The sequence below is a fragment of the Alosa sapidissima genome, chromosome 4, assembly GCF_018492685.1.
Source record: "Alosa sapidissima isolate fAloSap1 chromosome 4, fAloSap1.pri, whole genome shotgun sequence".
Lineage (NCBI taxonomy): Eukaryota > Metazoa > Chordata > Actinopteri > Clupeiformes > Clupeidae > Alosa > Alosa sapidissima.
In genome coordinates, this window is record NC_055960.1 from 6,325,298 (window position 1) to 6,351,158 (window position 25,861).

General features: G+C 44.2%; 1 protein-coding gene across 1 annotated transcript in view; it reads right to left on the reverse strand.

Annotated features, from left to right (window-relative positions):
• Positions 1 to 1,882: 1,882 nt before the first annotated feature.
• Positions 1,883 to 25,861, reverse strand: part of gnai2b (guanine nucleotide binding protein (G protein), alpha inhibiting activity polypeptide 2b) — a 43,822-nt gene continuing 19,843 nt past the window's right edge. The window contains exons 2-8 of the mRNA XM_042090637.1: positions 14,084 to 14,126; positions 11,953 to 12,094; positions 9,403 to 9,563; positions 5,002 to 5,130; positions 4,215 to 4,344; positions 3,664 to 3,817; positions 1,883 to 3,223 (exon numbers count right to left, since the gene is read on the reverse strand). Coding sequence (XP_041946571.1) covers positions 3,033 to 3,223; positions 3,664 to 3,817; positions 4,215 to 4,344; positions 5,002 to 5,130; positions 9,403 to 9,563; positions 11,953 to 12,094; positions 14,084 to 14,126 — 950 coding nt within the window. The 3' untranslated portion in view covers positions 1,883 to 3,032. The remainder of the gene's footprint in view (positions 3,224 to 3,663; positions 3,818 to 4,214; positions 4,345 to 5,001; positions 5,131 to 9,402; positions 9,564 to 11,952; positions 12,095 to 14,083; positions 14,127 to 25,861) is intronic.

Genomic DNA, 25,861 nt, shown 5'->3' on the forward strand with positions numbered 1-25,861 from the left:
AATAAAAGCCGACTTGACTTGACTTGACTTATCTAAAACAGTTTTCACATGAGAAAGTGTGCCAGAGAGTTGGCAAAATAGTGTAAATAATCGCCATTGTGCCTACAGTTGTGCAAAGTGTGTGTTACAAAATTGCAAACTGAGTGCAAAGCAGTGTTTGTGCTTTTAGTTTTGCGAACTCAGTGAGTGGTTTTGCCATTTGTGTGTAGAGTTTTGCAAAAAAAAGCCATAGTTACAAAAAATGTGTTTAAGCATTCAGAAAAAACTGTAAAACATACACACAAACACACCCTCGTCTATGCTTCTATGACACTGGAACCTTTCCCCAATAGAATCTTTCCCTTTCTGACTTGCATGAGCTCAAGACAGTGGCCTGCAGGCCATATAGCAAATTAAAGTATAAAACTGGTTATATCCAATAGAACACAAAATGATACAAAGGTCTATCACAACAATTAGATTATAATATGTGTGTTACTATGGATTTATAACAAGTTATAATCCAGCGGCCATTTTTGACGGAAACACAAAACTAGCAAACATAAAAACGAACACAAAAGGAGGGTTAAAAAGCTTTAACAATGTCGCCAGATCTCCATTAGATGGCATGAGATACATGGCTAAAGAATACACCAGAGTTTTACCACTGTACTTAGTGAAGCTAATGGACACATTAGACCAGGTTGTGCTTGCCTTTTTTAAATAGCAATGATCCTTTTGAAATGGGTCAATTGGTTTCTAATGTGAATGAATATCAGCACCATTCAGGGACACTTAAATGGACAAAAGCATTCTTTTAATGGCAGTCAGGTATATTGTTCCCCTATTTGTGTGTGTGTGTGTGTGTGTGTGTGTGTGCGTGTGTGTGCGTGCGTGCGTGTGTGAGTATTCATGTCCAGGCGCAATCTTTCAATTCAGTGTGAAGGGAGGGTTTGGAATGTGGTCTACTATATGACATTCAACTCATGTATGTATGCATTTATATAATTAAGGTGTGGCCATGTCACACTGGCTCTGAGATGTGAAATTGGACGGTTTTCTGCCCCACACATTTGCTTTTACATGTGACATGTACGTCTATGCAACAATATATGATGGCATGTGCAAATGCAATCCTAACCCAAGTGTGCTGTAGCTTCTCAATACGTATGAAATTGATCTCAGGTCATAGCTGACAGAGTTTTAAAGCCCTGGTCTTGCACTAACTATTGGATCAACACCTGATAGGGTCACATCATATCTGGGAAGTCAGCGGGAATGAGCCGTGGCATTTTAGAGGGTGCCGACCTTCAGATAGTGACAGTATGTTCATCAGGTCAGCGGAGGTGAGGCCTGGGGCTGCCGATGGCCACTAGCCAGGGTCAGAGGAGGTGGCACCTGGCAGCTGTGACAGGCACATCCATTAGGCCAGATCAGCCGCCCTCAGCAGCTGCCAGTGCCTGAGCGAGGGGACTTGACTCAGATGTTTGAGATGGCGCTGGGAGAGTGTGTGTGTGTGTGAGAGAGTAAGAGAGAGAGAGAGCTGTGCTCTGTGTGAAGTAATGGCATAATGAGATGCTCCTTCTTGCAGCTGCAGTTTGCCAAAGACCTAACACTAACTCACAGCCAGAACAAAGAACAAAGGCTGCAGTGTGTCAGACATGCTGGCTACTCTGATTTCAAATTAAAATACAACTGCCTGGCTTGGCCATCAAACACTGAAATATTGGTTGCATGTACATGATTTCAGGGATAGGGCAGCATAATGCAACATCACACACAAGGTCTCTTAAATGCAACCGATTTCTGCTTGGCTTTTCTGGCAAAATTAAAGGTTTCTTTGGGCCATCATATTTTACTGCAATGCTATATTCACCATCACAACACATGACACAACTAAAGATGATATTCTAAGGACTCAATCTTTATTTGCATTCTTATTGTGCAGGTATAAGAAATAATATCCTTTACTGACGCACCCAAAATTTAAGCTAAACATGGAAACTTTTTCTTACTCTCATCAACACGATACCACTTTATTTAGCTTTTTCCTTAAACAATGTGAAAAACACTGGTCCTAATTTACATTATAGACAACTCAAATCTCTACAGACTGGTGTCAACATAATCAAGGCACAGACACTGCAAAAAATAAGTGAGGAATGCAACAATAAAGGAAATAAGAAAATTTGACATGTTAGGTACATATATTTTAAATATTGATCAAAATGTACAGTGCATGTGATTTTTTTGTTGTTTGTTAGCTCTTTTTCCTAGAAATCACACAAAACTTTTCATGGGATTGAGATACTGATGGGCTTCAAGCTGCTCTACGGTTAGCATGCAGTAGAATGTACACTTTCAGCCAAGTGTGGAATTAATGTAAACATTGTTTCTTAAAAAAGCAATTTCATTTACTTTTCATTTCCTGTGTTTTACCATTACAAAAAATGAGCACTATAATACACAATTAAGCTAGATAAAAGTTTCACATCAGTTAAAGAAAATGAGTGCTGTAATACAAAAGATCCTTTTATCCATGTTTTATTTTTACGATAAAAAGAAATACTGTCATAAAAAAATGCTTGTAAGACACAAAAAGTACATTTGTATTGATCTCCTCAAAATTAAATATCTGATGCACAGAGCAAAACAAATCATGTGGGAAAAAAAATGAGAGAAAAATCCAGTGACCAAGGGTGTGCTGATTAAGTGATTGATAGAGGTCCGTCTCAGTAGTTCATGGGGTTTCCTGATGATTCTTCTCTACTGAAGACTCTCTACTCTTCACAGACCGCCTGTTCAATAGTATGTCACCGGTGTGTCAAGGCAGAATGACAATGCAGATATTTCTGCCAGGGTTTTGAAGCCTACGCGTTATGCAAGCTGTTATCGTTGGCTGGTTAAGGAGAACAACACAGCCTGCTCTTAGCAAGAGAGGCAATTTTCTGGAACTACAGAATGTGGTGTGAGTGTCAGTGGTAAATGTGAGTGTGTGAGTGGTCAGTGTGGATGAGAATGTGGATGTGTGAGTATCCATGTTTGTGTTGATCTTAGAACAATCCGCAGTCTTTGAGGTTGTTTTTGATGATGACATCGGTGACGGCGTCAAAGACAAACTGGACGTTCTTGGTATCGGTGGCACAGGTGAAGTGTGTGTAGATCTCCTTGGTGTCCTTCTTCTTGTTCAGGTCCTCAAACTTGGTCTGGATGTAGCTGGCCGCTTCGTCATATTTGTTTGCCCCTGCGGAGGACAACATGAAAGGCTGAGCCCGAGATCACACAAACAGGACAATCTTTCACTGAAGTCCAACTACACATTTTATCTATTATAAATCCATAGAAAATTAGTAACACATAAAAATGAGTAACGCTTTCATTTTGCCACACATTGAAAAGGCTTGATCACAATTATGGTAAACACAAAATATGAGGATTCTCTATTCAACAATGGGACAGGCAAAACCAATTCACACAATGCATTAAAGAGGCCTCTGACTGGTTCAGTGAAGGACCATATAAATGAATAGTAACTGTAAACAGGGTCTACCGTATTAAACTCAAGTCAGTAACAACCAGATTATTGGTCCAAACTACTGCTACAGATCCTAAATATGGAACTTTGTCTGGCCCAACCCTGTTAAGTCTACCAGTGGGCCTAAGGGTTGCTATCTAACTGCACACCTGTGTACTCAGGGAAACAGATGGCCAGAGGACTGCGAGTGATCTTCTCCTCGAAGAGGTCCTTCTTGTTGAGGAAGAGAATGATGGAGGTCTCGGTGAACCACTTGTTGTTGCAAATAGAGTCGAAGAGCTTCATGCTTTCGTGCATGCGATTCTAACGTGACAAGGAGGGAAAGGGATGTTGAGGTTAGATCAGCTGGCTGTCATACGCACCTCCTGACCACTTGGTGGCAATAGTGGTTAACAATACGTCATGTTCTTATGGACCACATGGATTTGTTTCCTCTATGTGGCTACCAGTTAGCATAGAAAACTCACGTTGAACAATATGGGTCTAAAGTCTAACAAAAAACAATTTAATAGCAGAGCAAAATCTGTTTTCTAATGTAATGCCATGAGCAAGATCCTCAGAACAAACATCGGTGGGTCAGCTCAAAGTTCTCACACACCACAATGTCACACTTTGCCTGGCATTTAAATTATGACCACATATTTTTCGGATGTTCCCTGTAGGCCCATGGCTGAAACTACGGTGTCTGTGGTCTCCTCACCATCTCCTCGTCCTCAGCCAGCACAAGGTCATAGGCACTCAGGGCCACACAGAAGATGATAGCAGTGACGCCCTCGAAGCAGTGGATCCACTTCTTCCTCTCCGAACGCTGTCCTCCTACATCAAACATCCTGGGAGGGACAGCCACAGACAGAGAGGAGGGAGAGCAGTTACAAACAGGGGACACTACATGTATTGGAACAGACATTTACAGTGGCAAGGAGAAGTCGCCCAATTAATCATACAGTTGTACAACTACTGGCTGATTGCGTCCTGCTTGGATAATATTGCTGAAAACACAGGGCGCAAACTGACCCTCTAACAAATATTCACATATCCATACAACTATCCAGTAAAAGATGGGCGTCTTTCTGTTTAGCTCTCTCTGCCCCTCACACACACACACACACACACACACACTGGCATTTCCAAACAGTTCAGTTTCCATGGTGACCAAGAGCAGGACAGATATGTAAGGTGGTCATTTGTACCCTCCCTACGATGGCGGCCATATTTAATTCATTAAGCCCAGGAGTGACCGGCAGCAGCACAGTGAGTGATTGTGATCACCTACATGATGGTTACGTGATGATAGTGACTTAAACTTATTGGCTTAGAAAGTGATTTAAATATCACATGCTTTGCCCAGAATGCCCTGTAGAATATGAATGCCCTCACTCTAACACTAACACACACACACACACACACACACACACACACACACACACACACACACACATCCAATTTCATGGCTATTAGGGCAATGGTCTAGGACTTGTGTTACTCACTTAAAATGCAGGTCTTTGAAGGTAAAGTGGGTCTCAACAATCCCAGTGGTCTTCACTCTGGTTCGAAGCACGTCCTGCTGGGTTGGAATGTAGTCGGGCTTGGCTATCCTCTCAAGGTCATTTAGGTAACTGTGGAAACAGAACACGTGTATTTTAATGGACAGGACAAGCACACACAGGTGGAAAATTCCTGGATTAGTTTCAAACTCTTTCTAACTCTGACTCCGGTGTTTTGTGCTTGTGTTAGTATAACGTCCCTGGCACACAAGTCTGAATATTCTGACAAAATATGAATTCAAATGTATGCAGGTCATTAAACACACGTGCTACTGCCGTTGCACACCAAGGATGCAATTGGATAGCCTACAGAGGAAAATAAATATAAATGTGTCTAGTTTGTTACACGGAAATGCTGGTTTTATTCATCTACTGTCTGGAGACTTGACCATTCATCCTTCTCTAGATTCAGTTAATGAATGGGGTTTCTGAGATCCTCTGACAGGGCTGAACTCTAATTGGTAGCCACTTGACAAAAAAATGTAGTTAATTTAGTACAGCAGAAATAGAACTACCCATGCACCCTATTTCTGACTGTTGTCTGGCAACAGTCAGAAATAGGATGCATGGGTAGTTCTATTTAAATGCATGTAGTTCTATTGCATGTAGTTCTATTTAAATGTAGTTCTATTTAACATGATATAACACATAGAACACCATTAGAGAAGAGAAACTGGGCATTTCTAGAATTAAAGTGTTTTGTGTACCATAGAGCTGTCTCATGTCTCACTCACTTGACTCACTCGGACAAAGGCGTCTGCAAAATCCCATAACCATAACCATGTCTTGGGGGAGACTGACAGGCTGCCAAGCCAAGAAATCGCTCACTCACTCTCTCTGTCACATACACACACACACACACACACTCAAAAACCACCCCTTCTGCTTCCCAATCCTGTTTCTGCCATGACATCCTGAATCCATCTGTCCAATGTGCATCTATTCAGTTCAGTTACACTTACATATGATCTGAACATAGCAGGGTAATATAATATAATATAATATAATATAATATAATATAATATAATATAATATCAATAGGTGGTTTGTGTGTGTGTGTGTGTTGTGTAATCAGAGGAATAGTACTGAGAATAACTGAAGTCACTGAGCCAGGTTTACTGGCATGACAGGGTTCACATAACAAGGCAATTAGCGATCCTCTGGAGGGTAAGGGGGATTACAAGCTCTCTCGATGCCCATACCCACCAAACAGCGTGGAGCAGCCGGAACAGCCTCTTTTGAGGAGAACTCGTTTGTTGTTCCCCAAAATAAATGAGAGCGACTGGATTCCTAATTGCGGGAGTGGAGAGGACCACAGAGTTGTGGGAGGTGTGTGTGTGTGTGTGTGTGTGTGTGTGTGTGTGTGTGTGTGTGTGTGTGGCAACGCAGGGCACAGTGCAGCTGACAGAAACAGTCGCTGGTGTATTCATTATTCCTACAGCAGCTTCATGTCAGAGTTGCCATGTCTTCCTCTGGCTCCGAGCTCGTTCATTCCTGGAGCGCCACATTTGTAGAGGGGGAATGCTCAAATGGACAGATTCAGCAGAGCGAAGCGAGCCACCCATCTGTTTATTAGATTTTTTGGGGGGAGGAAGATAGAGAGACAGATAGGCATCCACTCAGGGGAAATGATGTAGAGAAATGCAAACGAGGTTGAATGGCATAAGACAGGAAGAAAAGGTGGAGTGTGAGAAATTCATCAGCAAAAACACCGGGCCGATTAATCTCACACTGTGCGGTCCAACAAGGACAAGCTGCAAAACAGAAACATCTGTTGCCAGGTTGGCATAAATTCATCATCTTATCTATGAGAGAGACTTGATCACCCTGACCAAGCTTAACGTATATACCCCAACCGTAGAAGAAAGAAATGTTTGTACGTGTCAGTTGTCAATTCCAACTGTCAAATTGTCCAAATTGCCAATTGCCCACGACCCCCCAATCTTCCACCTGCACTTAGATGATGCAAAACCAGCACGCTGGAGGAAAGCAGAGATTTACACTTGGAACATCAGCAGCAACACAGATGCGTGAACAGAGAGTGGGAAAGAGAGAGAGAGCGAGCGATCATCAATGCAGATGATCAGTGAATTTGTTTATTTAGAAATGTGTTCATTTTGACCCGGATCTGCACACAGTCCCTGATACCTCAAGCTAGCAGTCAGAGCCAGGTAAGGAAAGACATGCCTTGCAAATATAGCAGCTTACTCCAGTGCCATTGTTTAATTAGCTGTAGCCCATTTCAGTTATGAGCAAGCAATACTAGGCTGAAATCTTCATGGATGACTAATTTTAGATAATAAACCCTTTAAACTTTATCCACAGTGATCATATCAAAGGATGTCAAATGTCAAATCAAATGTCCTCAAACTGCATTCTAGGACGTGATCTGAGGCCATGCATCATAACACTTACATAATAACGATTTACTAGAACATCATCAACATATACCTGTATTTTAAAATGAGATATAATAACATTGAACACTATTAGACGTAGACTTAAAATGTTAACTCAATTTCTCTGCGGATTTCTGCCATTTAACTTTAGATGAGATGATGCGGTTTAACTTTTAAAATGAACGTGGAATTCATGTGATGGATATCTTGTCTACCTCATTGAGGGGTGAATGTCTTTTTGTAGGTGGAACAGACACTGTCTCTCAGAAAGAACATCATCATAACTCCTCTCCATCTGCCTTGTGCAATAAGAACTGCTGAGTGGTTAATGACCTGCGTCATTAATCCGAGCACCGTCCATGCGCTGGCAGGCGTTAACATCCGTTGGCGTCAGCACGCGACCCGATGTCCCTCAGGAGACCATCAGGTAGGCCCGTGTGTCCTGTCCGCTTCCATCAAACCTGCATACCAATGTCCTGGCCGCTAACAAAAGCAATGAGGGCTTTCATCGTGTGCCTTCTCGCCAATGGAGTGATGAATTTTTCATCAGTGCCGTATCCGAGTGGGAAGGGTAAGCAAAGGGCATGTATCTGAATGGGGGATGCAGACACTAACCCAAGTTGTTCTGCTTTTTTCCAAACACCACTGTCCTTATCAACCTCTGGGAGAATCCTAGCTGGGGCGCCAGCTAATTCTGGCAACAGCTCACACCTCATCACCTCGCACAGCCGACCCACCTTGCCGAAATCGTTTTTTTTTTCTTGTGTCTCAGCCTGGGTAACCGAAGCCATATCGACAAGAGCACTAGAGGCAGCATCCAGAGGACAAAATTGTGGTCGTGAGCGGAACAGATACCCTTCCCTCTAGCACATGGGGCTTCAGTGATCGAGGTGGCAGATGGGAACTGCCCATGCCATCGAGTGCTCAGCGCGTGCTTGGAGCCCGACACGCACTCAGCACCGAGAGACCCGGGTCAACTCAAATCTTCCTTTTCACAAAATAATCCGTTTTGCTAAATCACCGTGACACGACCTTACGTTCTCACTTGGCGGTTTAGGAACATTGGGGAGAAGTGTGCAAACAAAGCAGAGGGCTGGAGTCACTGGCAGCTCCACACAGAGAGAGCAGAGCAGCAGCAGCAGCAGCTCCACACAGAGCAGCAGCAGCAGCAGCAGCAGCAGCAGCAGCAGCAGCAGCAGCTCCACACAGGCAGAGCAGCAGCAGCAGCAGCAGCAGCTCCACACAGGCAGAGCAGCAGCAGCAGCAGCAGCTCCACACAGAGCAGCAGCAGCAGCAGCAGCTCCACACAGAGCAGCAGCAGCTCCACACAGGCAGAGCAGCAGCAGCAGCAGCAGCAGCAGCAGCAGCTCCACACAGGCAGAGCAGCAGCAGCTCCACACAGGCAGAGCAGCTCCACACAGGCAGAGCAGCAGCAGCAGCAGCAGCAGCAGCAGCAGCTCCACACAGGCAGAGCAGCAGCAGCAGCAGCTCCACACAGGCAGAGCAGCAGCAGCAGCAGCTCCACACAGGCAGAGCAGCAGCAGCAGCAGCAGCAGCAGCAGCAGCAGCAGATACTCAACCGTGTGGGCTGATTAACATAAACCTCATTATGTGCCGCTCATCCGCCTTTCTTCAGGTTTATTATTTCACCTCGACATTTTGGTGCTAGAAAAATGTTTATTCGGAGGAATGCTGAGAACCTTATACCGGTACTAATAAATAGGAAGGCGCTCACAGGTACGGAAGTGATACAGCTTTAACTGTTAATGCAATGTAGATTTTTGAAACTAAGACGCCTTTTACATACTTTTCACACTTTGTCCTGCATGCTCCTCTAGCTTGCTCAAAGCTGATCTGAGAACAGCACACCTTCCCATATAATCACCACTTGCACTGGACTCTGTGTCGAGTCTGTCAGATGGGATGTGTTGGATCTGGTACGTACTATGCGGCGGAGTCGTTGAGCTGGTACTCTCGGGCTCGGGTGAAGCAGTTCTGCACGCCGCCGTCGGCCCACAGCCTCCGGATGACACTGGACAGGTCCTCGGGCAGGATGCCCTGCTCCTCAGCGGCCGCTGACAGGGCGAAGAGCTGCCGGGCATCGTCCTGCAGAGAGGGATTGGGCATCACAAGTCAACATGGCTGCACAATCTCAGGCTGTCTTTTAGTACTACACCTAACAAAGTGAGACACTAATGGGTTTTAATCAATCATTCATAACCTTGTTTGTTTGTTTGTTTGTCATGTCCGTCTGAAGCTGATAGATGATGAGTATGTGCTGATGAAAACACTTGACCTCACTGCAGATATTCGGTTTTGAGATACATTTTTAGCTCTGTCAAGGAGGCTATGTTTTAATTGGCCATTTATTGTTGGTTGGTTTGATTGTTAGTAGGATTATGCAAAAACTAATTGGCGTGATGTAAACTTGTAAACTCGGTGGAAATAAGTAGCATGGAACTTGTAAACTTGGTGGAAATAAGTAGCATGGAACTTGTAAACTTGGTGGAAATAAGTAGCATGGAACTTGTAAACTCGGTGGAAATAAGTAGCATGGAACTTGTAAACTCGGTGGAAATAAGTAGCATGGAACTTGTAAACTCGGTGGAAAGTATAAGTATAAGTATATAAGTATAAGTATAAGTATATATACTTTTTTGATTCCGTGAGGGAAATTTGGTCTCTGCATTTAACCCAATCGGTGAATTAGTGAAACACACACAGCACACAGTGAACACACAGTGAGGTGAAGCACACACTAATCCCGGTGCAGTGAGCTGCCAGCTTCAACAGCGGCGCTCGGGGAGCAGTGAGGGGTTAGGTGCCTTGCTCAAGGGCACTTCAGCCGCGGCCCACTGGTCGGGGCTCGAACCGGCAACCCTCCGGTTACAAGTCCAGAGTGCTAACCAGTGGGCCATGGCTGCCCCATACACTTGATCTTAGCCAAAAGGCAGAGAAGCGAGTAGCATGGAACTCGGTGGAAACCATTCAGTTGTGGAGCAGACCCAATTCAGGGGCGGCCGCATCAATTTGGTTTTGCTTTTTGCTAACGTTGCCAGATACAGCATTTGGCCTTGGCGGAGGTCTGCGTGTTTGGCTGTGTAATTACATGCATCACTTCAACATCAACAAGTGATTTTGATTCCACAGCTCTCTTAAGAGGTGATGAATAAGGTGTTTAATAGAGTTTACTGAGCATCAGGGCACAGACAGCTTTTCAGCTCTTGCATTCAGAGCGTCGGCAGGCTTGGGCTTACAACTTCCTCTGTCGGCCTTAACACAGAGGTGTTAAGGGAGAACGATCGTAAAGTGCCCTTGTGGATTTGGGTGCCTGACAACAGCTCTTAAGCCATTTAAGTGAGCAGCGCTCCTGGAAATTGCTGGTAGTTGGAGCAGATGAGGCGTTTAACAACCTCCAGAGTCTGCTTGAGGAGGATGGTCATACCCTACTGCCTAAAGCCAGAGTGTCTGCCCACACAATGCTATTACATACCATAAAGGACATCAGAGCAAAGGATATACAAACACTGTTTTAATGCATATCAATGAGGCAGCATGTGTGTGGTTGTGGGTGTGTGTGAATGTGTGTATGTGTGTGAGTGTGTGTGTGTGTGTGTGTGTGTGTGTGTGTGTGTGTGTGTGCTTGCATGGGTCTGTTTGCTTGTATTTGTAAATGTATAAATATTTCATTGTGTCTGATTTTCAGAAGGACACGGGAATGAATTGGATTATGATATAGAATGCCATCACCAGTCACACCCAATTTCTGACCCTGTTGCTCCAAGTAAAAGACGAGGAAGACAAGGCATAATATCTTAGATCTGATGCATTACAAGAACACAGTGTAAAATTACTTCTCTGCAGAGTGATTATCGGTTTTCACTGCATGTCCACCCACAGCTTCATGACAAGGTGTGTGTGTGTGTGTGTGTGTGTGTGTGAGTGAGTGAGTGAGAGTGTGTGTGTATGTATGTGTGTGTGTGAGAGTGCAAGTGTGAGTGTGTGTGTACAACAGTAAACAGACTCCAGCACAGCTGAGGAACAAACTGAAGGTCGTGTGTGTGTGTGTGTGTGTGTGTGTGTGTGTGTGTGTGTGTGTGTGTGTGTGTGTGTGTGTGTGTGTGTGTGTGTGTGTGTGTGTGTGTGTGTGTGAGAGACAGACATTGGGCCCGTTGAGCATCAGTACCAAGTAAGGAGGTCTGAATGAAATACATTAAAAACTAACTACAGACTAGGCCATTTAAAGACCTCTCACAAGAGTACATTATTTTGTCCCCTGTTAAGATTGTTTCTCAACCCTAGAGAACCTTTCGTTGCCTCAACAACTCTTCTTTGAGTGGGAATATCTGTTGAATCGGTGCCCTTTTTAAAACAAACCATGAGTGATACTGTAGCATCAGCGCTTGCTAAAAGTACCGATGTCCCCGGTGATATCTGACTCATCCAGAAGACCGGCTGGTGTGTATCAGGGGACCATGCAGTGAGTCACACGTACCGATCTGCCAGCCTCGCCGTAGTCGATCTTCAGGTTGCCCATGGCTTTGATGATGGCCATAATAGACTGGATGGTGTTGCTGTAGACCACAGCTCTGTACTGCTTACACTCGTCTTCTGAGTAGCCGTCCTCATGGATAATTCTGGAAGAGGTGCAAGTGAAAGCAGTGGGGTTAGAGAGACAGAGAGAGGGGGGGGAAGAGGAGAAGAGAAGAAAATATTAGAAGAACTTTGTTGGAAAAGAGGCACCACAACTTATCACACATTCCTGTCAGGCTGATTTTGCTGATTTCTGATGCACATTTCACATTTCAAATTTCAATGTAGCACAGTGTCATCATTTACAGCAAGTAAAAACGAATCATGAATTATGCATGCTGACAAATAGCAACAAAATTTGGAGAGGGGTGCTTGGGTGCTGCCTGCTCATCGGAAGAGGAGAGAAGAGGAGAGGAGAGGAGAGGAGAGGAGAGGAGGTAGGAGTGGAAAAGAGAGGAAAGGGGAGGAGGGTCAGCCAAAAGCCAGTAGGGTAATTTGTACTCTTGCTATCAGGTGCTCCTCCATTTCAGTGTAGATTTGTGAGGCAGACCAGGGCTCTGCTGACAGACCCATACCCTGACAGCACTGCATCCTACTCCCATGTCATAGAGCAGCTCTGTTACATATACATTACTGTAGCTGCTGTCAAGGTGGTTGCACACGTGTGTGTGTGTGTGTGTGTGTGTGTGTGTGTGTGTGTGTGTGTGTGTGTGTGTGTATACACTGTATGTGCAATTATTCTGTCAGCAGAGAGGAAGCATGTGTGACTGCATAATTTCATATTATGTGACACTGGAGCATATAAGTGTACATGTATCTATGTGTGCATATGTGCTGGTGTGTGTGTGTGTGTGTGTGTGTGTGTGTGTGTGTGTGTGTGTGTATGTATCTGGATGAGCCTCTCACTGTAAACAGGTTTATGTGTGTGTATATGTAAGGTTTTTTTTTGTTATGTACGAGAATGATACCATTCATCATTTGCCTAAGGTGTGGCTGGTACGTATGTGCCATATGTGTTTGTGGACTTTGCACACACATTTTCAGGATTTATGTTCTTAATCTGGCCTTGAGATGTCATGCAGTGCCCGTCTTCTGAAAAATGGCTGTGTTACATGGTTCCTCCCCATGAATAAAAAAAACAAAAACAAAAACCCTGTACCTTACACTGTACTGGCTTCCTCCCTCCCAGCGGCACCAGAGCATAAACTCAGACTCGTATGTGTGTATCTTTTCCTGGTCCAGGAGAGGAGGTGTGAGGAGGTGACAGAGAGGAGGTGTGTGTGACCACTGAAGGGGAGTAAATGTGAATGGATGTCGACTCCTCTGGGTCTTTTCTGCTCTTCTGCCAAGGAGAGCTCCACAAAGCTAGCAAACAAGTCTCTCTCTCTCTCTCTCTCTCTCTCTCTCTCTCTCTCTCACATTGCTATAGCTGAGGGCGATGCACAGGAGTAATAGGGGTACAGTATATAATGTATCTGGAGGACTACTGCATGAGCACTAACACTAATAAAGAAGTAAAGACACTGATGGATGATGTGAGACGAAAGAGAAGGGAAGAGAAGACAAAGACAAGACAAGAGAAGATGAAGAAGTGAGGAAGATAAAGAGAAGTGAAGAAAAAGAAGAGAAGATGAAGAGAATAAGAGAAGATGAAGAGAAGAGAAGCAAAGATGAAGGGAAGACAAAGAGAAGAGGAAGATAAGAAGAGAGATGAAGAGAAGAGAGGAAAAGAGAAGAGGAAGATAAGAAGAGAGATGAAGAGAAGAGAGGAAAAGAGAAGAGGAAGATAAGAAGAGAAGAGAAGAGAAGAGAAGAGAGGAAAAGAGAAGAGGAAGATAAGAAGAGAGATGAAGAGAAGAGGAAGATAAGAAGAGAAGAGAAGAGAAGAGAGGAAAAGAGAAGAGGAAGATAAGAAGAGAGATGAAGAGAAGAGGAAGATAAGAAGAGAAGAGAAGAGAGGAAAAGAGAAGAGGAAGATAAGAAGAGAAGAGAAGGTCTTTGAGGGGGCACAGAGTTGTGTAGAGAGAGAGACATCGGGGCAGGTGTCTGTAACGAGAGCACAAGGGTGCTGAGGTCAGCTTAGAGGGACTCACTTCATCTGCTTGACGATGGTGCTCTTCCCGGACTCCCCAGCACCTGAGGACAGAGGAGACAGATAGGGTTAGTGCCACGGACACACACACACAAAGTACTACAGGGGACACCTCAGGCAGGCTAATTCTCCATGGCCTGCTCTGGCTATTACAGGCTAGACGTGTGACCGCGCACATCCCTTTTCACAGTTTTTGGATGGGTGCTGGATCAGAGTAATGACTCCAAAAGTAAAAGAGTGATCCGCACACCATATAGCTCCCTTGAAAGGTTTTATATTTTATGTGCAACGTTTCGAGCCCCTGGCTCTTCCTCAGGCTACCCTGCCATCCCAACTGCTCTGGCTATTTCACACTGTGTTGTTCATCCCAATTTGATTTCTGTCTGACTCACTATCATACTGTCTGGAGTGGACTATGCTTGAGGGAAAGGATTTGAAGGGCATTTCAAAAACATGTATTGTCCATTTGGGGTGGTGGGGGTGATAACCAAAGTGGAGGTTTTGACCACTCCTGGCATAGTGACTGTAAACACAGATTCCTAAGACTTGTACTGTACATAGCACCTCATGCTGCTGCTTTGTAGCCTGTGTTTACTGATGGCCTCCGAATGTTTTTGTGGGAAGCTGAACATGCATGGGCAACACTAGTGTGAGTAATACATGTGCAGTCAAAGGTGTTGTGTGTGTGTGTGTGTGTGTGGAAAAAAATAAACGCTGAACTCCAGCCAAGCCCTCTCGGTCTCCAGGATGTCTGCATCCTTGTTGATGTTTCAACCTCATCCTTATCTGTAACCATTCTACTACTCAGACAAGATCCAGGCATCCTTATGGATGTCAGCCTTAAAACAAGCCTCTGACTTTTAGTTTGATGTTGGCTAATCTGTGTTGAACTGTGCTGTGCTGTGCCTTGTTGAACTGTGCTGTGTTGTGTTATGTGGTGTTGTGCATTGTTGAACTGTGCTGTGTTGTGTTATGCTGTGATGTGTTGTGCTGAACTGTGCCAAGCAGGGCTGTGTGGTATTGTGCTGTGCTGTGTAGCGTTATGCGGTGTTGCTCCATGTTGCGGTGTTGAACTGCACTGGGCATCGCTCCCGGGCCCGAGTTCCTCCTGACCTCTCCTGACAGTCTGCATGAGCTCACTGTGGCAGTGACTGCCAAGAGGAGACAGGAGTCACGATCCCTGGCCTGTCAACACCACTCAGTGACCATCACCCTCACTCATCTTAATCATGCCTTGGGGGAGAGAGAAAGTGCAAGACAAAGAGAGAGAGGGGGAGGGGGAGAAAGAGAAAGAGAGAGGGAAACAGAGAAACAGAGAATGGAAGTAAAGTTGGAAGGAGCCGCAGAAAAAAAAAACATGGCATAGAAAAAGAAATGGAAGTCAGTCCCAGCAGGCAGTGATTCAGAGCAGAGAGGAAGTGCTTGTGGGATGTGACAGGCCTTTTATTGGCTCTTCCTCCCTCCATCCCTCTACTTTGGTGTAAAACACGGGATACCTTTCCTTCCCCTTTTGCTATCTGCTAAATCACACTCACGAAACAGCAATTTATGCCCCATCATCGGCGATAGGAGCCCATAGAAGTCAGAGCCGCAGTTTCATCGGGCTCCTGCGAGCCAAGAGTCACTCCTTTGCTCAGCGGCTGCCCAGGAAAATGCCGTCATCCATCAAAGAGCCACCTGAGAGTTGCTTTGTGCTCCCAGGTGTACAAGTGTCAGGGGGGGAAATGAGCCTGATTTAGCTGCTGGTCCCTTTTCCGAGTACAGGACACAGGACGGTAGTGTCTAGCAAAGCCTCTTTCCAGGATTTCTGGTCGCGATGACGGGTTCAACAAATCCCCAGTGGGAGTCCCAACAACACAGGTACATTACTGATGATGCATGGATCTTTAAGATTGAAAGGCTGAATTTATGCTAGCTGGTATAAGGCAGCCAGACCCACCCTAGTAATGATACATCACTAGAACACCAGGAGCTAAATTAACTATATTTATTCACTGCTGTCCAATAGATCACCTCTGAGTCTCTAGGTGAAAGATATGCCTCCCTGAAATGACGGATGTCTTGGGCTTCCTCTGGCTTTTGCTATCTGGTCTTGGCTCTTGTCTCTTAGCTCTAGAGAGTGGTGTTATGAGTGTTATGCACAGTGCAATAAAGTAGTGGTGTTTTGCAATCAGGTTTCCACCAGGCCCTCCATATCATCTGCACTTAACAATTATCTTAATGTTGTGTTCCTAACCTGGGGTTGCTTTTATTCCCTTTTGTCTTTTTCTGTCATTTTCAAATCAATTTGTTTTCATTTTCAGGTTGTTTTTTGTGTTTTATCTCAGAGCTGGGCAAAATCACTTTTCTCTTTTGCCCTTGTACTTATCATTGCCAATGCTGATAACTATCAGTGTTATTGCTTCTTTATCGCTGTGTTGTAGTGCAGGCAGGCGTTTGAGGGGATGGGAGTCTCTGCTGGAGGTAGCATCTCCACTTAATGACCACTCCAGCTCCAAACTCCCACATCGACTGTTGCTCTAGAAATTCATTTCGGCGGTGTTACCCCTAATTTCCCTTTCTGCAATCCTGTGTGTGTGTGTGTGTGTGTGTGTGTGTGTGTGTGTGTGTGTGTGTGTGTTTTAACAAGCAAATGTTTGGAACCAAACTCCTTTGACAGCTGCAGGGCCTCTTTCCAACATTTGATAAACCATCACATTTACCAATTGTGAAGACACTTTTACCCCATGTAACAAGCAATGAGGGCCAATCATTTAGCTGTATGACAATGATGAAGTAGCGCCAGATAAAATCAATGGAACGTCTGCTAATGAGTGCAAGTTTGTAGCGTTATAAAGCAATATATGGCAACAACAAAAGCCGACGTTCTGGGCCAATAAAACTGAGTTATTCTAATAAGGCTTGTGATCCACTTGGCCCACCAGTGTTTCAATAACAGCTCTGCAACGGCTCCTCAGTGACAGGTCTTTGCTAATATGTGTGTCTGGCCCCCAATAAATACAGGAACAACATGTAATGGAGCTCGTTTTCCTGATGCACTGCTAGCCATCACATAGACTGAGGTTACATTAAAATGCTCCTGGTTTGGCCAACAAGGCACGAGGAGAAGACAAACGTCGTTGTTTATGCTTCCATTACAGGTCCCTGCCAGAGGAACAATTCTATCTGCGGCTGCAGAAATGAACACGAGTGATTTATTCAGGTGAAGACGCCTGAGGCTGGTTTTCTAATATGCAGCGCCATATCGGTCTGTCTGGAAAGTTGAGCGCAAGCAAATTATTTATCTGTGATATGACAGATCATTTGCATGAGCAATTCAAATATTGGAGAAATATTTTTAGACTTGGCACAGTGGATGGATGGAATGAAAAATAATATGTTTAAGTATACGTTTAGGTTTATGGTTCTTAGCAGATACTTTTGTCCAAAGCGACTTACAATGACATCAATAAACATTATAACAATTTAAAAAGTCATCAACGTTTATGACATATCGCTTCTGTCAAGTGTCATCTGGTTTTTGTCATGACAAGTTAGGGTTAGTGTTAGGGTTATGACAGTGACATGTTACTCTTATGTAGATACCTTCAAGTAAAATGCTAAAAATGTAACTGAATAATGATAACAACCATACACTTAAACTCTGCAAGAATAAATTAATTAGAAACAAGGTAAACAAAGATAGCATTAAGATAGCAAAGTGCAGATCCAGTAAGTACTGTAAGTGTCCTATAGACCAGAGTGAGGGATTTGAATATAATTCTGACTGCTAATAGGAAACCAATGGAGAGTAGCCTCATTAACAGAGGAGTTACATGTGTCCTCATTGGCTGATTAAAGACCAAACATGCTGCAGCACTCTGAATAAACTGTAATGGTCTCACTACACAAGCAGGTAACAATGTATAGTCCAGATGGCTAGAACCATGGTCTGCACAAGAAGTTGTGTACCATACTGTGCCAGATAAGGTCTGATCGTCCTGATGTTGCAAAGGATAAACCGACATGACTTTGTGACTGAGGCTACATACTCTGAGAAATGAAGTCGGTCATATAGCTGTATTAGCTGGGAATACCAGAAGCTCAGTTTTGGAGAGGTTGAGTGAAGGTGTCAATCATTAGGTCAGAAAGATAGGTAAAGTTGAGTATCATTTGTATTAAAGTGACAAGCAAATCCAATGGGAGCGAATGATCTCACCTTAGGAAGTGGTGTAAATGGAGAACAGAAGGGGCCTAAGTATTGATTCTTCAGTTACACCTGTGGTGAGGTCGTTAGATGTTGATACAAGTCCTTGCCAAGACAGACACAATGAATGAACGTTGATCGACGACAATTAATACTTTAATTAATTATTAATATCTAATTAATACTCTCTATGAATTAATTGGGAGACTATGGCCATTAGACACTTTATATAGCAATAGAACAAGAATGTTGGTCATACTTTACAAGAGAAATAAAAGAAAATGTTTCATGCAACTGCATGACAAGTCATATCTATTTCTGACTGTGGAGACCTATGAACATGACAAATCAGCATCCTCATCAGTTTTCTAAATTAAATTAATTGAAACCCCCTGTTTTGTATAACCACTGCGGTTATTAAATTCCTCCTCTTTTCACACAGCCACTTTACGAAAACATGTTTACGGAAAAATGTAACCTGATACAGCAATATAACAATTCAGTGGCTGTAATGCCATTGAGCAACAGGCCCCAAAATGCCCAACTAATGCACTTCTGATGTATAGCTACTGGTGTTAAAAAGGCAAGATCAAATTTGTAACTTCAGTAAAGCTGCTTCTCATTGCAGTCTAGTGTGAAGAGAAAGAGAAACTGAGATGTGAAATCTGATCCCTGGGGAGATGGAATGATAGATCAAGGGAGGTAGGGTACCTCATTATATCATTAAATACTAGTCTTACTGCTTATAACAACAAAAGCCTCCAGTGTATATTAGTGCATTCTGTAGCATAACCTACTGTAGTTTATTTGAGAACGGCTGTATTAATATATAATTTGTGACAGTCCTTGTTTCAAGTCATTATAAAGATAGATGTAAAACATTTTAACTTGGGAAGATTAAGGCAAGGCAGTCAGTGCCTTCAACAGCAGGGAGAGGTCTAAGAAAAACTGCTATTATTGAAGTACTAGTGTCAAATCAGTTTTGTCATTGCTCAATATCGACCAGTCATGGAGAGGCTAAAAATTGCAGGAAAGGTTGACCAGGTCAGCTGGATAATCATTGTGCACACTGATTTTTAAAAGGCACACTGCACTTCAAACCAGAAGTGAAAAAGTATATGGATTTGCTAATGCAACTGCTGTGGTTTTGAAGTTCTCTTTCACAAAATGAGAACCAAGTCCTTAAAGTGACCTTTGGATTACATCTAAAACCATGCAACAGCTTTCTTCATTGTCTTGCACCTGGACAGCAGTGCACATCCACTGACTCCGACGGTAAATGCAACCTATAGGTCCCTTAAGCAGAGGCAGACTCCTCAGTGAAGGGAAATCCTCAGTAACCCTTCAGAATGTGGAACAAACCCAGCACAAACAAGCCTAGCCTACACCATATCATGACACTAAGCCTAAAGCAAACAAACACCCTGTTACTGCATTGCCCTTTAACAACAAACTAAAGAGAGAAAAAACACTGTTAAGCTGAAGGCCTGACACATACTGCAGCTCCCTTGTGAGCAGAGAGCCCCCCCTGCATGGGGCCTGTCGTCTCTGTGGGGACGACTCAGGCCTGCTGATACCCTCTAACAGCCAGCAGGGAGGTCCTGTAATGGACCCCTCCGAGACAATAAAGAAGAGCAGTTAAAAGAATAACGATTCAGTTGTTTACTCCTGAGAGGAGGTCGGAGTCCTTGGCTGTTTGGAGACAGTCAGGCTTTAATTAAGAGGCTTTTATATCCCCCCTCCTTGTTGCAGTCTACACAGAGTTGGTTAATTAGTGCTGAGTATGCCGTTGTTATGGTACTGATTGGGCAGGTGAAACATGGAGATGTAATTAAAGCCAGGTGAGAGCGGTGCCTATGGGGCAGCTGAATATTCATTCACTGCTGGCCCTACGTACATCATTAGGCTGCTATGTAGAGAACCAACACATCTGTCTAGCCTTATCCCAAATGTGAAAGATGTAGGTACTGTACTGAAAAAGTATTTAAACATGTTAAGAGCTCCAACACATTCAGTAGAACACATTACTCCACATAAACCTGCAGCTTTTAATGTCCATTAAAAATAGAGTGGTTTGGCCAGAAATTCCGTGATTGGATTATATGGTAATTAGTCTGTAAATCTTTCAGAACTGACTTACAGCTAGATAAGCACTCCCACCCTATATTATCACACACAAGCATGTTCAATGGCTGCATCATAACGGATATACGAGGCCTTTTACTCTAAATGCTGGAGGCTGTTGGCTGTCAGTCAGGGAGATGTGTAACAGCTTGTCCTAATTACATGCCAGTATCTGACTATGATGCTCTCTGTCCGCACTAAATCCGTTAAACATGTTGTGTCACAGAGTCATATTTCTCGTTCAAAATAGTGGAACAACGAAAGTGGCAGTGTCCGACAAAAGTTCTGCCCAAAACGTTGCACCGCATAGCAGTGCACAGCACTGTCGCGCTGCATCCAGTTACTCACTAGTGAAGATGGCCACACATCCAGCAAGCTCTCACACAGGTTTGACTTAACGAGGTTTGACTGCTCAAAACCCACCCAATGCTTCTTTGCCCTTTGTTTTATTGCAGACTTCCTTGGTGGAAAGGATCAATCTGAACCGATTGCCATTAACAAGGGAGAGGAAAATGGTAAAGTCCATTTGTGCATGTATTTGATTACAAAAACTCCTATTCACAGATCCCCTGGACTCCCATCCATGATGAGAAGGCAGCAGAGGGGGCTCCGATGGGATGAGGACAAAGCGGTCCCTGTGCTAGGCTTTGGCAGGGCGGCCTTTGGGGGGCAAGCTGGTTCTGTTTGGTGTCATTTAGGCCGACAACAAAGGTGTCTTAATGAGATCCAGGATGCCACAGGCAACTCCACCACCCCCTACATTAATTAACGCAGTGAGAGGAGCACAGTGACCTCCTTACCCAGGAGGCAGAGCCTTTCTGTTCAGTCCATGTGCTAGAATTGAAGAGGAGATTTGAGTATGTAAGTACACACAAAATTAATGATGAGAATGTCAACAGATAATAACTCCTCTACCTTTCCAAAGGCCACTAACATCTCAGTTAAATTTCAACTGAACCCCATTTGTGCTAAAAATCCCTTAAAAACGTCACCAAAACCACTGTGTAGTGAATGATCCCTCATTTCTAGCTCCTTCTTTCTCTCTCCGGAGATGGAAATCCAGCCTGAAACTCACCATATCCATGACCAGAGACCAAAATAAACACTACGGTTCCCCTGCAAGTCTCTTCAAAGTCTGTCTGGGAACAGGTCTTAAAAGCTTTTCAATTACGCTTTATAGCTGGCTGCATGACCACTGAACTTATTCGTGCAATAATACTTCCTGTGGATATATCCTATATGTACAAACGGCTCATATCGCTTGACTGCCTGTTAAGATGAAAAGTATTTAACAGCTCCTTCTGTCCATTCCCATGTGCAGGTGCATTATGGGATGCAGTACAGGGACTCAGTCCTCTGGCTCTGACTCTGGCTCAGTCTCCGCAGCACTGGAGCCAGTGGGCTATCAATGGAAATGGAAAGTGCCAGCCACAGCCCTTCCTCATCGACAGGACCTGTGAGGAAAAGCTTCCTCCCACAATGTGTTAGATAAAGAGGGTGCAATTACAGTTGAAACCCCCTCCATCTCTCTCTCTCTCTCTCTCTCTCTCTCTCTCTCTCTCTCTCTCTCTCTCTCTCTCTCTCTCTCTCTCTCTCTCTCTCTCTCTCTCTCTCTCTCTCTCACACACACACACACACACACACACACACACACACACACACACACACACACACACACGGTTGCTTGTGTCCAGGAGTATCCAGGAGAAACGAATGCAGAACTCACTTCATCCACAGGATTCAGAAAGGACAATAGGGATGAGGAAATGTGGGGGAAAGCATGAGCATTCAGTGAAAGAAACAGATGTTTTTAGTTGAGGTGGAGGACAGAAAACTAATGAACAAGATAATGAGGTGGAGAACACAGAGATGGGAAACAATAACAGAGACTGAGCAGAGAGGGGAAAGAAAAGAAGGAAAAAATTAAAGAGGAAGAAGAGAAAAAAGAGGGAAGAAGAAAAGAGAGGAGGGGGGGGGGGGGGTGCTGTGGCGCAACAGCACGGGTCCAAGTGCCCACGGGGACCCAGGATCGAATCTGACCTGCGGTCATTTCCCGATCCCACCCCATCTCTCTCTCCCACTAACCTCTCTCACTAACTCTTCACTTTCCAATCTGAATAAAGGCAAAAAGCCAAAAAAATATACAAAAAGGGAAGTGAGTGCTACAGGGGGGGGGGGGGCACATGTAGAGGAAAAACAGAGGAATAGAGCATTGATTTGTCTGGGCACAGCAGGCCAGTTCAAAAAGACTAGTATGGGAACAAGGACTTGCTGACTAGGCCTCTGTGTGGAGGCGCATGGAGGATGCGATAAAATTTTAATTTAGGCTCGAACACAGACAGACAGAGGGGGATGTGTTCACCGAGCTACCGGTATCTAGGGCATGCAAGGAGACATGTTCTACACAGCAACACTCTGCTCTAATACCCACCATGGCAAGAGCACAGCGCCTCAGCCACCAAAACGTCTGTGCAGCAGCAGATCAAACCTAAAATGGATAGTCATGGAGGAGTGCAACAGCGTCAACAGCACTCCAGATTTTTTTGCGTGTGCCTCCTGAGCTTGGTGAGATGCTCTGGGCAAAAGCAGGTCACCGACTGATAAATAATTCATTCAAAGTGGAGCTCAAGCTCCTGGGGAGAAAATGCTGCCTCTTTCATAGGTCACAATGTAATCCACTTTGGACAAATACATCAATGCATGTTGAATCAATGATCATCACTGAAGCTTGTTCCAAGCCCTTCCATTAGTGGCCGTTTAACTGACACAAAGCACCAGTAAAGGTGCTGTGAGCTCCAGGCTACAATGAGGACCTATGAAAGAAGGTTGCTGTTATCCTGATCAATCCACAACACTCCTTTTCAGAAGAGCAACAGTATGTCACATGAGACATCAATCAATTAAATAATGTGAGGACACAGAACATGAGGCTTACACAATGGTTCTTCAAAGGGAACATGCTGGTGCACATTGGGAAAACCTGAAACAAAACCAAGGAAACCAAGTATGGCATGCGGGCAATCAAATCTCCATCCAACAAACACACAGTCACCGATAGGAGTGAACCACCCAGGCCAGGGCTGCCATGACACTGACAGAAGAAGACAGATCAACTTCCGAGACTTTAAGGTAACTGACAGCCCACCCGCTGGGGGATTCCACTGGAACTGCCCACCCGGATCAGACTGTCAAAAAGGATGCGGCTGGTTTGGGTTTTTAGATTATTCCTGTGATCAGTGGAAGCGGGGCGGAATTTTAACTAAGTGGTTTTGGCATAAAGACCCGTCTAGCGGGACTATGAACTCCGACTTGTTCACAGTCAGTGATCATGCTGAGAAAAACCCACTCAGAAGACTCAGAAGAAGACTCAGGGAATGGGACCAGGTGAGGTGAAGAATGATGTGTCAGGTTAGTGAAAGTGAGAGACGTTGAAAACATTTACAAAGTGTTTCCCCAGGGTGACTGCTTGATTAACAAGAAAGCTGAGAAATACCGGTCAAAATGTCACCTCTGGAAATTTGAGGGGTGGCAATTATATAGAGGTCTTCAACTCCAACTTCTAGTGGTATAAAGTAAAGTTTAGCACGTGGTCCTGACAGTCACATTGTGTCTGTCTCTTCTTCATCTTTCTGCAGTCGCTCTTTGCCTCACCAGCCTGTCTGGTCTGTTCTTTCATCTTTTCTCTCCTTTCTTCTTCTTTGTTGTCTGTGCCCTTCTGCCATTTATGGACTTCCTCTCTTTCTCTGTTCTGTCACCATCCCTCCTTCTACCCCCCTGTGGTCACTCCTTTCTATTAGCCATTCATGACCTCAAGCACCTTAGCAAGTGAGACGGCAATTTGAGCAGAAGTACACCTTCAAAACAAGCACACAGTGAACAGGAGGAATAGAAAATAGAGGCTTAACCCTTTTAAATCCATAATATTTCCCAATACATCTAAATACAGTACATCCCTGACTCAAAAGTAGGGATGAATCACAGTATAATGCAGTCATGATGATTTAAGAATCACAACAGCCAGCATATGGCAGAGGTCAGCTACAAACTCCAGCCACCCACTGGAGTGATGGCTGTTGTTGGAGAGTCGGTAGAGGACATTAGTCTACCAGAGCTCTAATGTGCTTTCATGCAGTATAAGTTCAGGTGATATGTCTCATAGGCACTCAAGCAAATGTCACAAGAGTACACAGTAAAAACATGGAACCTATGATGCAGCAGTTTGAGATAAAGAACTATTATAGGATGCCTCTGTTATTATGCCATGACATGACATCGGCAAGTAAAGCTTACAAAAGACTCTTTCAATGAGTAATATGTTTAAAAAAAAAAACAAATGCCGTTAAGTGTTAACTTAAAACATACAGGGTGCAAAAGAACCCTACTGCCCTGGTCCTTGAGTAAAACCTGCACTAACTCCTCCAGGCATTTGGCTGGCTGGCTGTCGTGCTGTGGCTCAGTGATGGTGAGTACAGCTGGGGAGCTGGGGAGGTGGGGAGCTGGGGAGGCGGTGCACGTGGGTGCTGGGGAGAGAGTGAAGGGGGGGGGTGGGGGTGGGGGATGTGGACTCTTATGTAACCCAGAGCCAGGTGCTTCTCTCTGTGCTCACCACTGAGCCCCTGGACATCGGGATGAGTTAATCCCAGTGTAACAACAGCCCCAGTGGAGAGAGAGAGAGAGAGAGAGCAGGGCTTTCACCACTGGAGACAAATGGATCCCAAATGGCAACACACCGATTATGGTTTTATTGCCACCAATTATTGCAGTTATGGTACGATTTCATGAGCATTACTGTTGGACTACCCACCCCTGCTATGACTCGTCAATAACAACTACTGAATGCAAGGAGGCCATATCTATAAATAAGATGATCACTCCAGAAACCCCACTGTCCATCCCCATCTCCCATCTCAGAGACCCAAGGGAACAGGGACAACATGCTGAACTCAAACTGCCGGAAGAGGCAAATCAAGAGTTAAGGGCCATTCACACCAGGAACGATAACTAACCTAGAACGATAATGGCAAAACAAGAGTTAGAAGTATTGCTCTAGTTAATATGCATGACAGCGTCCACACTGCATACTCAGAATAACGGCATGACGAACGTTATCATCGGCCATTTTAAGAATGATAAAAAGCTAACAGCCAATTAGAATCAGTCAAACTTTTTTTATCAACATGAGGAGCCACCACAAAAGGTGATATTTCATTCCTTGAGTCATGGATAATATGAAACCATGAGAAATACTGTATTGTGTTTTTGAAATCTTCTATTATAGGCCCTGTCAAATGCTAATATAACACAATTAGGCATATACATGCAAGTTATTTCGTCTCAGATCTTTATGGACACAAAGAGTCATTTTTTCAAAGCAAAGCAAGAAATTCCGTCTTCACACATCACTTTAGAGGGACAGTGCATGCGTGCGTGCGTGCGTGCAGTGCGTGTGTGCATGTTTATGCATTAACA